The sequence below is a fragment of the Chlorocebus sabaeus genome, chromosome 12 (genome assembly GCF_047675955.1).
Source record: "Chlorocebus sabaeus isolate Y175 chromosome 12, mChlSab1.0.hap1, whole genome shotgun sequence".
Classification (NCBI taxonomy): Eukaryota; Metazoa; Chordata; class Mammalia; order Primates; family Cercopithecidae; genus Chlorocebus; species Chlorocebus sabaeus.
The window spans coordinates 49,627,921-49,642,808 of record NC_132915.1 but is presented as its reverse complement, the minus strand read 5'-3'; the positions used below and the strand labels follow the sequence as shown (position 1 = coordinate 49,642,808).

Genomic DNA, 14,888 nt, shown 5'->3' with positions numbered 1-14,888 from the left:
AAAAAAAAAAAAAAAAAAAATGCAGTCTTAACCCAAGCTAGAGAGGATGATTCCTAATTGCCAATGCTTTATCCTCTGAAAAGAGCCTCCTTAGGGTGTGTGCCCCATCAGATATCTCAGTGACTGTTTTTTATGGTCTTATTCAACCCCTGTTTCTCTCTTTGTCTCTCAGACTTACCTGTCAGCATTCCTTTTAAATAGGAGAATATAACCTCTTTAATATGACCATGGCCTTAAAACATTTCCCTTTAGAAGTCTTTTGTCGGATAAAAAGGAAACTAGTAGGGGAAAAAAGACCTCAAAATGACTGAAACTTAAAGTAGCTTACTTATACCAACCAAAATCCTGACCACTGGCTGCTCTCAAATTTAGTTGATGAAAACTGCGTGACTTATTTAGATGATTTCCCAAGTTGTTATTTAGAAGATCTGGATATTCTGTGATTAGTTGTTGCCCACCTACTTATTGCTCCAACCCCTGAGTCCGTGTGGTCATCATATAGGCTTGTGAGTCATCTGATATAGATATACATTGTGGGGGCTGCTTTTCTTGTTCCCTGCCTGACATGTGCCGTGTTAGCATGGCAGCGCCAGTGTAACATTTGATCTTCACTGCACTTGTGAAGTCTCAACTGTTTAATCAGTTTAAATACTCAGCCTTCCACTTCACTCAAGAAGCATTTTAAAACAGCGCTTCAACTGAACACTTCATTAATGTAATTTAGTTAAGAAAAACAAGTTCTATCAGTTTTTGCTGAAAGGATGTCCCAGTGTATCCTTTTCATTTCCTATCGTGTATCTTGTCTGTCTGAATACATTATAGAGCTAGAATGTGATTGCTTATTCAGAGTGAAAGAAAAACTATCCTGATTTCTAAAACAGTTTCTGTTTCTGAGAAGCATATTACATTAGGTGCTATATAACCAGAGAGATGGGGAACAAACACTGAAAGAGGACATCTCTGAGGGAGGACTACATTCAGCACGGTAGAATAAAGAAATCTCTCCTATTGTGGATAAAAGAAAATTCCATTTTCTTCTGGAAAGAAAAAATGGGGAGGAGGTGGTGTGTATTGTCTTTGCTTGTTTAATTTTTAAAAGATATCATTGTAGTTTTCCAAAGCAGTTATTCCAAACATACCATTTCTTTGTGTTGTTGTAGCGTATTTCCAATGAATTGTTGTATCAGTGTTGAGAACTGGAGACAGCCTTGAATAATGACACAGTAGAAATGATTGGTAGTGGTTCTAGCATGCCGGGCTCCACATGTTCAATCCTTAGATGTCACTCTGTGCTGTCAGTGGTGCAGGGCTGTTTTCCGCATTCTTTATGAAGTTTCATTTATATAGTTGCTTCTTCCCCTGCAGTGTGTATTCTAGACACGTTTGTAACTTTTTCATCTGTAACAGAGAGGAGGAAAGGAAAATAAAGGTAGTAATCTACACACTGTCTTAATTTTGCTGACCTTCTGTAAGCTTGAGTAGCATGCTTGATCATAGTAGGTGCATAGAGCAGGAGAAGGGAGATGAATGAATAAATGACCCCAGTAAAGTATAATAGCTGAGCACTAGCTTTGGGCCACATTGCTTGTATTTGAATTCCAGAGCCACCATTTTTACCTATGTTACCCTAGATGAGTGACCCAGTCTTTCTAAGTCTCAGTTTACTCATCTGTGAAACAGGAGATCATGAAAAGAGAAATGGCAGGTAAAGCACTTAACACAGTTCCAGTTACAAAGTAAGTACCAATACATGTTAGTGGCTGTGAGTTAAAATGAACTTGTCAAGGGTTAGTGTTTGGATTCTGTGCTTTCCACGCCTATTTCTATGGGTATTTCAAGAATCATCTGTTTGTAATGATATTCATAACTTGTCTCTTTCTTTTCAGAGTTAGCTTAAGTGATGGCAGCGATAGTGAAAGCAGTTCTGCTTCTTCACCCCTACATCATGAACCTCCGCCACCCTTATTAAAAACCAACAACAACCAGGTAAATTGTGGGGTTTGCACTTTGCAAGACTCTGCAGAGCTAGGTGTAATCATTTTTACAAAGCATGCAAAACTTTCATCCCTGAATTTTAAACAAACTTCCTCTTGTTGCCAAATAGATGGGAGGCCACAGCCTTTGGAATAAACACATAGTTAGGGTAAAAGAGGTTCTGTTGTCATGAGAAGATGAATATGTTCCATCCGATGGGTTAATTAAGTTGTACAATAAGAGAGGGTGACAAAAAGTATTGCCAATTTACCATTTACTCCTGATTTCTGTATACTTTACACCTCAGCAGTAAGTAGGTGCCTTAATTAGGAAGAACATGACCTTTGGGGCTAGTATAAAGCCTGGTTCTTTACCACTGGTAATCTACTGGTGGGAAATTAACTTTTAGCTTTTGATTTTCAGTTTCATTATCTGTAAATGACATTAACACTACCTTTTAGGTTATTGGGAAGATGACAGATAATATATATAAAGAGCAAAAGGCAGTGCACAGCCCCTACTTGGCACTCATTGATGGTTGTTTATTATTATAGGTGTTTGGCCTCAGTTTTCTCATCCAAGATAAAAGGATTATTACTTGGATTTTAAGGAATAATTAATAAAATGCTGAGAAAATAATGGTCATTATCATTGTTACAACTTGAGCTAAAGGAAAGCTTATTAATTTGATAGTGAACTCAAAATACAACTATTTGGATAAGATCTAGGCAGAAGTTTGAAGGCTATGATAAAGAGCATTTGTTAAATAAATTAAATTAGGATATTTTCTTTACCAACTAAAATAAACTATTTTCAGTATCATGAATAATGTAAAAGCCTCATTGAGCATTGAATTGATACTCTCATTATCATAAGTTTTTCTTGTCTTTTAGTGTCAACAGATTTCCTATGACCTCTACAATAAGTGCTTAATTCAAGTTACTCTATGAATATTAACTTGAAAACTAAACAACTGTGTTTTTCTGAAAATACTCTGTTTCATAGGTGTCCTTCAATTTTAGATAGTCTTGCCCTTAAATTTGTGGTCTTTATGTTACTTGGAAAATGTTAGTTTATAGCTGAAGACTTTTTCTTTTTGCATTTTATTTAAAGCACTGGCAAAGATCTCTTGTAGTTTAAAATTCCTCGTTTATAAGGTTTGTCTATAATGCAAATCCATTCTTGTTAAGTAGGAATGATACCAGTACTCTTTATTTTACCAGTTACAGTTCAACTGCAATTTCTTTGTGTCCTACATAAAAATCAAAGTCCAGCCTCATTATCTCTTATAGATGGGGTATTCAATGAGTTATTTACTTCTTTTTCCATATCCTGGCTCTTCCCCATCTTCAGGGCCAGCCGTGCTCATGGCCCGGGTGACTTTTACCTCTGGTGTGGATGCCTACCACCACAAGTCAAGCATTTCAGAGGAAAGTAAAAAGAGGAAAGACATATACATCATGACCAATCAGCTGAGAGCACTGGACTGGTTAAATAGATAATTTGGGATCCTTTTGTAAATTGGTGCTTCAGTGAGAACTAGCATTAGGATAGAATTTGAACCTTGGTGAGAATTTTTTTTTTTTTTTTTTTTTTTTTTTTTTTTTTTAATTTGAGATGGAGTTTTGATCTTGTAGCCCAGGCTGGAGTGCAATGGCACAATCTTGGCTCACTGCAACCTCCACCTCCTTGGTTCAAGCAATTCTCCTGTCTCAGTCCCGCAAGTAGCTGGGACTACAGGCGCATGCCACCATGCGCAACTAATTTTTGTACTTTTAGTAGAGACGGGGTTTCACCATGTTGGCCAGGATGGTCTCGATCTCTTGACTTCATCATCCACTCACCTTGGCCTCCCAAAGTGCTGGAATTACAGGTGTGAGCCACTGTTCCTGGCCAATGATATTTTTATGTCCAACTTAAGCCTATTTCAGCTTGATTTCTGTATCCAGTGGGTGGTGTATGAGAGCTACAATACGTCATGGGCACAGCAGTGGCAGGGCCAGGAGTGTAGGGAATTAGGCTCTGCTTTTGTGCCCCTCACTAATCTCCTTCAGTATCTCTCCTAATCATAGTGAAAAGTGGGCTTGCTAGGGAATGCAGCTCCAACAAGCCCCTTTCATGCCCTTCAGACCTTATGGCTTCCCTTAAGCCCTTCCTGAATGGACAGTCTTGAACTGACCTTGGCTTTAGGGAAAGGTTTAGACTCTTTGTCAGACTGGTTTTTACCTGTCTAGCAAAACAGAACCAAAAACAAATAGTGTCATCTATCTGGAGAGGGTAAAAGTTACCTTACCTGATTAAGTAGCATACCTCTGGTTCCTTGGCGTGTTTATTTGGCAAATGTCACTTCACACGTATGAATCATCAGTCTGCCAGTAATACTCTATTATGTGTCACTTTCTCCATGCACCTGTAAGCATGGTAAGAAAGTTCATATGCTTCCACTTTTAGCTAGTCTGGGTTAGGAAATATATATACCACGGGAAGGCTTACCTCCTTAGAGCTATGTCTTGGAGCCAAGAGGACAAGAAACGGTTTCTTAAACCTTGTTTAGTATTGATTTCCTAGCCCCTCAAATCACTTGCACTGGGGTCAGGTGTGATGCTATCTCTTTTAAGTCAAGCTTCTGGGACTTAAAAAAAATTACTAGTATATCTTAATTCTCTAAGTTGATGATGTAAGAGAGTAAAAATTTCTTTAAAATCTAGAAGTCAACTAAATTTCACTCTGGAATGACTTTTTAGTCGTATTTGAATGTGTGTGTATGTGTGCAGGAGGGAGGGAGAAAAGTAGGTGGAGAGAGACAGGGATAGAGAAAGAGTATGAATCTGAATTTTCACAATAAATAAAGAGTTGAGAACATACTTGGAAAGACTAACTCCAAAATGGGAACACTCTGAGTTTCCTTCTTCCATATGCCTCTCCTGTTCTCTCTCTATGAATTGATAATAATCTCTGAGTTTGGTATAGTACCAGGCAAAGCTGAATTGTCCATTGCCTTTTCTCAAATCTTCCAGGACTAGAGAAGAGGGGAAGTACTAATGAAGTCAAACATTTTCATACTGAATAAAAGTGAACATAGAGTCGCACGTCAACTAAGCAAGTAACTAACCTGAGTATTGTTGGGAGCTACTGTCATTAGCATGAAAGATCTATCAGTAGAGAATCCATCTGTGAATAACTGAGTTGTCATTCTTCATAAAGGGTTACAGAAAAATATAATCTTGAAAGTTTGTCAAGACATTTTCTCAGATTAAAGACAAAAGTGCTAGTAAACCACAATTCTTCTATTTTCAGAGACTGCTGTATCTATAAATGGAGTAGCTAGGCAGTCTGGGTGGCTCTGCTTCTCTCAGTACAGTTTAATAGGGAATAATAAAGAGTGTTGCATCATTTCAACCAGAGATGGTTTTTTTCACTCCAAACCTCCCTTATGTGAAGTTCAAACAAAAACAAAATACCACATCTTTTTTGCCAAAAGCTTGACAGGGAAGGAGGGGAGAAAGGACTTGAAGGAAGGAAGTGATCCATTGGACCCGAGTTAATATTCAGAATATCATAAATCACCTATCAGCCTGCAAGGCATGTTGAATGAAATTAGAAAGAGTCTCTCCAGTTAAACTGGTTTAAAATAAGCCTGTGGAAGACAAGGTGTTGTACTTTTTTATTCTGGAGTTGTTTCCCTAAAGATAAGAAATGATCATAAATAAAACAATTGTCTTCAGCAGGGCTCAGCTCTCTCAGAATGAGGTTTTGACAAAGCTGTTTATTTTGGAGCAGGGAGAGATCAAAGAAGGAAGATTAACTGAGCCCTCTCTGGGCAGCCACTCAGTAACTTGAGGCGGGTCACTGACACCCAGAGCTTTTGTTCCTGCCACTGCAGCTTCAGAAGAAAGAAACTAGGATTTCAATGTATTTTGGCCTTCTGTGCTGTAGCACTTACGGAATGTGCGGGGTGGGACTTAAGTGTCCAAATGTTCTATTTTCTGCTTTGAAGAAAAGGTGGCAGAACTCTCTAAACCTAGTTAGCAAAGTTCTATTGCAAATACAGCGTCCTCAAGTCACTTCAACACCCAGAGTACAGGAGTTGGAGGAGGGGATCGTGGGAGGCAGCGGGATATGATGGGAACAAAATTCAGTTCTGTAATGCACAAGGCAAGCAGGCAGGGACTTTTTTTTTTCTTTCTTGCCTGAAATCTCAGCGGATTGTCTCTGCATGCCCAGCCCAGTATCTGAGTTGGCGAGGAGTGCCATCTACTGACCTACTTACTCTTAGGTCTCAGCGCTGATTTTTCCCTTGAGGTCTCACTTCCAACAACAATGGAGGAGGACATTCTGAATGTAGTGGAGAATTTGGTTTCCTTTACAGTGGAGCATGTTAAAAATGATTGCCTTGCCTCTGCTAATAAGTAATTTCCCTGTGTTGCCAAAAGTATTGTATTTTAAGTTAGCCTGGTCAAATTAGTCTTTTGGTTATCTTCATAGTAAAAATGATGAAAAAAGCATGATTCTCAGGAAAGACTGTTAGAAAGACACTTTTTACCCATGCATTATTCTCAATTAAAATAAAAATTTACCCTTTCAGGAGTATTTGGTCTTTTCCAGGATGTCATGTTCCTATCCTCATCCAATAAAATGTTTATTAGTAGTATAAAATGTTAAAACTGAATGGGAATCTGGGTGTTATCTTACTCATTTCTCCCATTTCATCCTTTGTAGTCCGAAAATATTAAATGATAAGGCTGAGACTTGAACTTGGGCTTCTGAGCCTAATCAGTGCTCTTACCGTTACAGATTAAAAGTGGACTTATTCTTAAAATCTTTATGTTATGGAATGTGGTAAACTTGTGGACAGAACTGTTACTAAGTTAGGGCAGAGAATGGGTAAAGTGAACAGTAGGAATATAAAACTTCTTAAGATAAAGTAGGTCCTTTATTTGGCATTTTCCTCCTCTAATATTAGTCTCCAATTATAACAACTCACTTTCATAATGAGTTATAATGAAAAATACAAATTACTTTGCTTTTTGTGTTTATACACATTTGTAAGTACTCATCATTTATAAATTTGGTGGTTTCAAGCTTTTTCAAGTGAGGGCCATTTAAAAATACTTCCCTTTTAATCCTCAGTTTTGAAGATGCTGTCAAAGAAATCAGCTGCATTTATTAAATAATAATTTGCTTCTCCTTTTTATTAAGTAGAAACGTAGCTTCCCACCAAAGCTTCTATACAGTACATAAAACTATTCATAACTTAAGTTGTAATCAGTCCAGATAAAAGGGAAAGCACTTGGCGTTTTGCCAAGGGTAAACGTATCATTTCTTAAAACACAGAAGATAGTCCTATCTCTTTATTTCTTGAGTTGGAGGATCCCAAATTGGGAGCAACTAGTATAACTCATGGCCATCTTCATTTCCAAAGCTGCATCAGTTTTGTGCACATGAGTAATTTTAGAATGTGAAAGTTAGGTACTAAAAAGGGCATTTGAGTATTTGTTTTTATCATCCCTAGCATACTGAGCACTAGTAGTCATGCTGAAACAGCAGAATGAATAGGAAAAAAATTCTTGCCAGAGGGAACTATAATCTCAGTATAACTCAGCTGCTATACATATGGTGAGAGTGTTGTCGCAAAAGAGAAGCAGCCTTGGAAGCTTAGATCAATTTCCTTATCATCAACTGTTTTTTTTTAGTTCTACTCCTCTGACTCAGCATTTCAGATCTAAGTAATTTATTTTCCAAGGAAAATAAGATTAGAGAGAAGAAGAAAAATGTATAGAAAAGAAATGCTATTTGGAAAGTAAATGTTACTGTACATTTCATTCAGTGAGTGCCTTTGTTTATGTGGCTGGTTAGCTAAGAGATGTTGGAAATAAAATTTAACACAGTGTTCTCTTTGATCCCTAGATTCTTGAAGTCAAAAGTCCAATAAAGCAAAGCAAATCAGATAAGCAAATAAAGAATGGTGAATGTGACAAGGTAGGTTTGCAGTCTGTTACTAGCAGAGCTCCAACACTGACAAGCCTTCCGTTTCTTTGTGTTCCCCTTGATCATCCTTGCTGGTTCTCCTTTCATTTTCTTTATCAAAGTGCCCAAGATGCCCAAATGATGAGTATTTCGTCCCAGTGCTTTGTAGTATGTTTTCCATGTGTTGTTTATATCTTCAGTATTAAGCTTGGCCTTATGCTGTCATATGCCGTGTTGCCTACATTGCCAAGGGATTTCAGGCACATTGAATTGGGAAGTAAGAGAATTGTGGTAGAGGTAGCCGGTTAAGGAATCTCAGATGTAGATAGGCAAGACATCTGATGCTAGTGCAGTTTGTTTTCCCAGAGTGTGCATCATGCTTCTGAAATCTGACTACAAGACCTAATGGGGTTAAGTTACCTGGTTTGGGCAGGGCCCTAACCCTGCTTTGTAGGGCCAGGGCAGACCTCTGTAATGCTTCACAAATCTTTCATTTGCCTTTATTGCAAATGGTGCTGGGGGCACCCGTGCAATTATGCTAACAAAGACTCGTGAGTCTGAGCATATGGAAAGAGAGGTACCCCCTCTCCCCTTTCAGGGGAGCTCTTCACAAATCAGATGATAATTAGTGATCCCTGTTTTTCATAATACATTCTTCTGTTCTTCTGTCACTTGCTGGCATTGCTTACTGCAATGTTTGGTATGACCAGGAAGCCTTTTTAAAACAAAAACAAAACAAACAGGAAAACCCCCACAAAATTGCCCTGACTTAATTGGTAATGTACATTGTTATTTCCATATTCAAACTTAGAATTTTTTTTCTCTTAGAAACCTTCTGAGATTCAAGAATGGGAAAAAAAAGTATGAAAGTAGCCTTTGTTAACATGTTTAAACTCACAATTTAGCACTGAATTTCCCTACCTTTTGTAGAGATATTGTTGGAGGAAAGTGAGTCTACTGACTTGAATCTTCATAAGAGCAATTAAGTCCAAGAATTCCCTCCAACTCCCTTTTTAAAGTTGGCGTGATAAAGGTAATGGCTGGTCTGAGACAGGCTTGGTCTGCAGAGGCTTTTGGGCACTGAGTGCACACAGCCTGGACTAGAGTGGTATAATGAGAACCTCCAACTGCTGCTGCTTGTGTGTTTTTACTTACGTATTCATTTATTTTTGAACTACTTCTTAAAGTGCTTACCCTTTTGGGGGACATTCTTCTCTTTCAGGCATACCTAGATGAACTGGTAGAGCTTCACAGAAGGTTAATGACACTGAGGGAAAGACACATTCTGCAGCAGGTGAGAAATGCTTTTTAGCACAACCCTTTCCAGAAACATCAAGACTTGGTTTGTCCTGCAGTAGTGTGATAGCGCCTGGAGGCCACTGCAGCCCCACGCTATCAGAATCTGGCGAATGCCACCTATAGACGTATTTGGGAAGGGTTCTCATTTCTGAGGCCACCTAGAAGTCTGCGTTGGAGCTCTATGGCAATTATTCTCCCTGCTCTAGTGCTGTGGACGATGAGACCTGGGCAATTTGGGAAGTGATGCTGGATTGTAGTGATCCCTCAGCTGGCTGGTGTAATGTGGGCTGAGGGAGGGTACAGTAGGAATGCAAAAACCTTTGGGGCCAGGCTTCTGGTTTCATGGGAAAACGGTGATAAGAATTTGAGTTAAGTGTTGTAAACATTTGTGATTCAATTTAGTAACCTTTGCCAATGATATTCTAAGGAAAATAAATATTTTCTTCATTTCCCTTATCTTGCACAACATACATTCTATTATTATGAACTCAACTGTGGAATACTTGTAGTGGAATACTTGTAAATTGGGGAAACTTCTATTAATACAATTTGATGTTTTAATAAGATAAGAAGGGTGGTTTTTCATTTTCATCCAGTTAATGATGTATGCCTCTGTTGCATTACCAGCAGCTATTGGTAATTTTTTTTAACACCCATAGAGTAGAATGTGTGTTCTAAATTCCAGGGCAGATATGTAGATTGTTTCACTGTTTGAATTTCTTTTTTTTGTTTTACTACTTTCAAATGACTTGACATTAATACTTAATCTACCCCAGCTGTGTGTGTGTGTGTATGTGTGTGGTTTTTTTAAAAACATTTAGTGGCTGGGGGTCACATTTATATTCTGTGTACATTTTTGCTTACATCTCTAAGTACATAATCTCAAACTTGCCAAGTTTCCTGACTGGCCTGATAAGCTTTTTAACCCTTCTAGAGTTTTAGATTTGAACAAAAGACTACAGACCTATGATTCTTAATTGCAGATAAGTTGCATTTCTTGCAGTTTCTTTTTAATTAGTATGGGTAAGGAAGCAGGACTTGAGTGGCCTACCATAAGTGGTGGTCTGGTACTTCGCTAATATTCTTCTTAGGCCTCTTTTGAAGAACCGAACGTTGTTTTACCTGTCACTTACCACATATTTGGGGCTGGCATAATGCTAATTGCAGAGCTGTTGCATGATCTTTCTCATCTCTTCCCAAACACCAGCTCTGAGGCACTGTGGAGCAATTGTCCAACAAAGTTATTTATACCCAAGCTGGGCCCAAATAGTAAGTCTCATAGGAGGTGGGACAGATGTTTGTACAGGGTTGGGACATCTTCACAAAGAAAGCCTTGCCAGTGAGTCAAGGATACTAGGCTATTGGGCAGATCTTACCTTGGGGTGTCATTGGCATTCCCAATTTAATGTTGTCCTTTATTTTGACCTTATAAGAATTGTGAAGGAAGGTGGCTTACTGGAGAATTCCATCCAAGTGGATTATTTTAGTATTCTAGAGGGAGAGAGTAATATCTATGAATTTTTAACCTGGCATAAAGGCACTCCAGGGCACACAGCATTTCACCCTAATTGCATTCCCAGGCCGGTTGAAAGCTCTCAGTCTTTGGCCTTTTGCCTTGTAATGCAGCTGAGGCTTGTGATTATGATACCATGATGCATGTCCTGTCACGGTTTACTGCTTAATTAATTCCTTTTGTAAAACATAGCACTATTGAGGACTAATGTTATTCTCCACCTTGAGGGCTGCTCATCTCATGGAATGCATTCCACGAAGTCTACGTATTCTCTGCCGTGCAGACTTGAACACCTGAAGCAGAATTTCTAGTGGGCCCAGGATCACATCTAGGTCCTTCCCTGTTAAATGCATCCTGTCCAAAAATCTGGTCTGACAATTTTATTTGGCTCACAAAAAGTGGTTAGTAGCTTTGTTTTACTCTGGGGGCATGCAGTCCTGGCACTCGGCAGCTAGTTTAATGAACAGACAGCATTGGATCAAGGAGCCTGTGTTCCTAAGCCACTTTTTCAAAGGGTACAAATACAGTAGAGTAGACACAGTCAGATCAAGAGAAGTGATTACCTAGGACTGATGAATAATTTGATTCATCTTTAAACCACATGTTCCACATTTATTTGGAAAGTGACATTGAACACATCTAACATCCCCAGCAATTCATTCTAAGCCTGGATTTGCATCCACGTCTGGGAGAAGAAAACTCTGTGGGAAACCAGGTTTCCTTAGAGGAAACTAACTTGCTTAGTTTAGCAATTTAGAATCCAGCCATCATTCTTTTCGAATTGTCTGCAGGGAATGGGGAATCCGTGGCATATTAGAATATTCCTTCTAAGAACCCAGAGAAGTCTCCCTGAGAAGTGTTCTGCTGAAAATGATGTTCTCCATCCTGGGAAATAACTTGTCATATCTCAGCACCCCTTATAGATTTGAGCCTGTTGGCCTACCCCTTAACCAAGGGTAGGGCACACATTTTTATGTGGTGGTAGTCAGTGCTTTCCAGACCATAGTAGAGGCCATTCTATGGGAAGACCTATGTTATCCCAGACCTGGCTCTACTCCATAGAGAAGCAGTTAAAGTAAAGCCTGTTCATTACTTCTCACACAGAGGAGAGGCTGCTTCACATGGAAAGAACTTTGGTTTTTGAAACTATAATCAGATTAAAATCAGTGCATTTACCTTTTTATAATTACAAATTGGGGAAGGGAGCCACAGATCTGACAAGTGGATCTCACCCTGTTTAAAACAAAATGAGACATCCAACAGCCTGCGTAGTACCCCTTAAAAGGCTGATGTGGCAGGAAATAATCCATCATGAATGTTTTCACAACAACCATCATCTGAAGAATGAGTTAAGCAGTTTACACACTCTTCCTTTTCCACTACCCATATGTACCCGATTGCCTGTTTTTCTTATCTGCAGTCACTCTATCTACTATTATCATTGTTTTGGACAGACATTAATTATTGTACTATGATGCAGAGTAATGACATCAAGGTCAAGCCACACTGCATCAGCAAAGAGGGTATTCCTGTAGAAAGGCAGAGTGGAGTTCTTCAGGCACTCGTGGGGTATGTTCAGGCTTTGTGGCCTGTATCAATGGAATAAAGCATGTTAACGTTGTTTCTGATCTGACTATCAAGATTCCTGGAAAGGAATGCACACTTATTTTTCTTTATGGAGCCCTTACTTAAATGAGGATGTAGGCACATGCTCTAATAATTCAAAGCATTAATGCTGTTCCCTTTGGCAAATAATTCCCAACTCCCCAACTGCTGCCACTGCTACTACATTAAGGCTGTTTCTCTGCATCTACCTTGATGTATTCTTATGGGCTCCCATAAAAATGTGGGGCTCATTTAGTTAGATTTATCAGATCCCCGTTATATCATTGTGCGTGTGTGGCTGCAGGCCGGGCGCAGCACGCTGATAGAGGAAGTAGGGGTTGGTGATGGAAATACTGGAGATCTGCAAGATAGCACAATGCATGAGAAATGCCCGGGCTCAAGTTTCTAGTAGGCAAAAGTGTTTGTATGCTTTAAAATTAAGTAGCTTTTTTCTAGAAGGAATTTTTTTATTGCCCAGTTTTCTATTTGCTGTTAAATAATTAGGGAACAACTATATTGGGTTATGGAAAACTGTTTTCTTAAAAGAATTAGTTACAATTTTTTTTTTATTCAAGCAGGCCTTTCTGAGTTTTAGTTTCTGCATTTTCTTGCCTTATTTATTTTAGTGCTAATGAAATGGTTAACACGCATTGGGGGCGGGAGGAAAAAGCATCAGGTCTATAATTCATGTGCAGTTTAGTTACCTCCCAGATAATTAAGGATCAGTTTATAAGGTAATCATAATCATGTTATCCTGACTTAGGTAGCAATTTACCATTTATAAGAAGCTTTGCTTATGATATCTTATTTGATCATCTGCCCAAACTTACACAAGTAGAATAGGTAGCATTATTCCCATTTTCCAGATGAGGAAACTGAGGCTCAAAGGTTATGATGTTCTAATACCATTGAAAAAGTGAGCAGAGTCAGAACTTGATATACCAAATCCAGAACTCTATTCTAAATGCTTTGTCAATTACCTACTGGGCAGCTGGCTGGGGGAAGGAGTCAAATTCTGGTCAGCTTGTTATTTCCATTGTATAAATTTGAAATTATAATAGCTCTGAAGAGACTACTTGTTTCCATCCCAAAATTTACACATTTTCACTAGATCCGTAGTATTTTTGCACAAAATGGCAAAACTAAAAATTTGTTCCAGAAAATACATAGTCTTAGTTCAATCGATGTTAATTATATAGTAAGTATATGATTGGGCATAGCCGTGTGTTTGTGGTTCTGTATGTATGTGGATATGTGTGGATGACTTGCTGAAAGTTCTATTACTAATAACTAATAAAACAAATGAGTGTCCATTTTAGATCTTTTAGTGTCAATAAGATCTTGTTGGATAAATTTTTACATAAATGTAACACTTCAACCACAATTGGGTATACCCCTTCTAAGAATTTCTTGATGCATGTAACAGAACCTTGAGTCTAATGGTTTAAGCAAGTAAGGTTTTCTTCTGACTCCCTCCCCACCTAAAACAGTAACCATCACCTCTGTCATTTAACATTTTTCTGAAAGTTGGAGCCAATACAAGAAGAAATGAGGTTTTCCAAATTATTAACAATTATATAATGATAAAGGAAAATGATTTTATATAGCGGTGTGTGTGTATGTGTTTGTACTGAAGTAAAAGTAGTTTTGTTATTTCTAGGCTGGATTTTTCTTATGTTTATTAAGTATAATCACTGTCTGTTGAGTCAGTAACTAATTTTTAAAGGGGTCTTGAAATGTTATCTCCCCCTAACTGCTCACTCACAGTTGAATATTCTGTTCACAACTTGAAAGCAGGAATGAGTTTAAAGGGTATGAAAAGCAAGACAAGTTCTCACTGGGAATTTCTAAGGCTTAATATACCTTTGACTTATCAAGTTGACTGAGACAATTTAATGCTATTCATGGTATGGGACCTTGTTGCTATAAATACGCATATTTATCACTTGATTCCATATTTGATCGCCCCTCTATTACTCTCTCTTTGCCTTTTGATGTTTGCTGCTTATTGCCCAAATTTTCTCTTCTTCACTCCTCTAGATTGTGAACCTTATAGAAGAAACTGGACACTTTCATATCACAAACACAACATTTGATTTTGATCTTTGCTCGCTGGACAAAACCACAGTCCGTAAACTACAGAGTTACCTGGAAACATCTGGAACATCCTGAGGATATAACAACTGGATGCATCAAAAACTATTGTGTTTTTTTTTTTCTTTGGTTGTGATTTTTTGTTGTTGTTGTTTATATGAAAACACTCAGAATGATGCAACCAAAAGGGAAAAAATAAAAATCAAACAACCTTCAGCTTTATTTTTCTTTAAAGCCAGTCATCATCTCTTGATAAAGGAGAGGTTAAAGCAAACCAGCCTCAGCGGACCACTCTTCTCTCCAAGGAAATCCCCGGGAAGAGTTAGCCTGGATAGCCTTGAAAACAAACAAATCAAACACAACACAAGAAAACTCAAAGAATGTGTATGGTATCATGTATCTCTCTGTGGTGGTTCATTCCACAGGACGAATGCAT

The 14,888-nt window shown here is 38.3% G+C and overlaps 1 protein-coding gene across 2 annotated transcripts in view; it reads left to right on the top strand.

The window, feature by feature from the left end:
• Nucleotides 1–14,668, top strand: part of MLLT3 (MLLT3 super elongation complex subunit) — a 289,812-nt gene extending 275,144 nt beyond the window's left edge. For both annotated transcript variants that reach the window (XM_073021651.1, XM_073021652.1), the window contains exons 8-11: nucleotides 1,887–1,986; nucleotides 7,882–7,953; nucleotides 9,164–9,235; nucleotides 14,399–14,668. In XM_073021651.1, the coding sequence (XP_072877752.1) occupies nucleotides 1,887–1,986; nucleotides 7,882–7,953; nucleotides 9,164–9,235; nucleotides 14,399–14,530 (376 nt within the window). In that variant the 3' untranslated portion in view covers nucleotides 14,531–14,668. The remainder of the gene's footprint in view (nucleotides 1–1,886; nucleotides 1,987–7,881; nucleotides 7,954–9,163; nucleotides 9,236–14,398) is intronic.
• The last annotated feature ends 220 nt before the right edge of the window (nucleotides 14,669–14,888 follow it).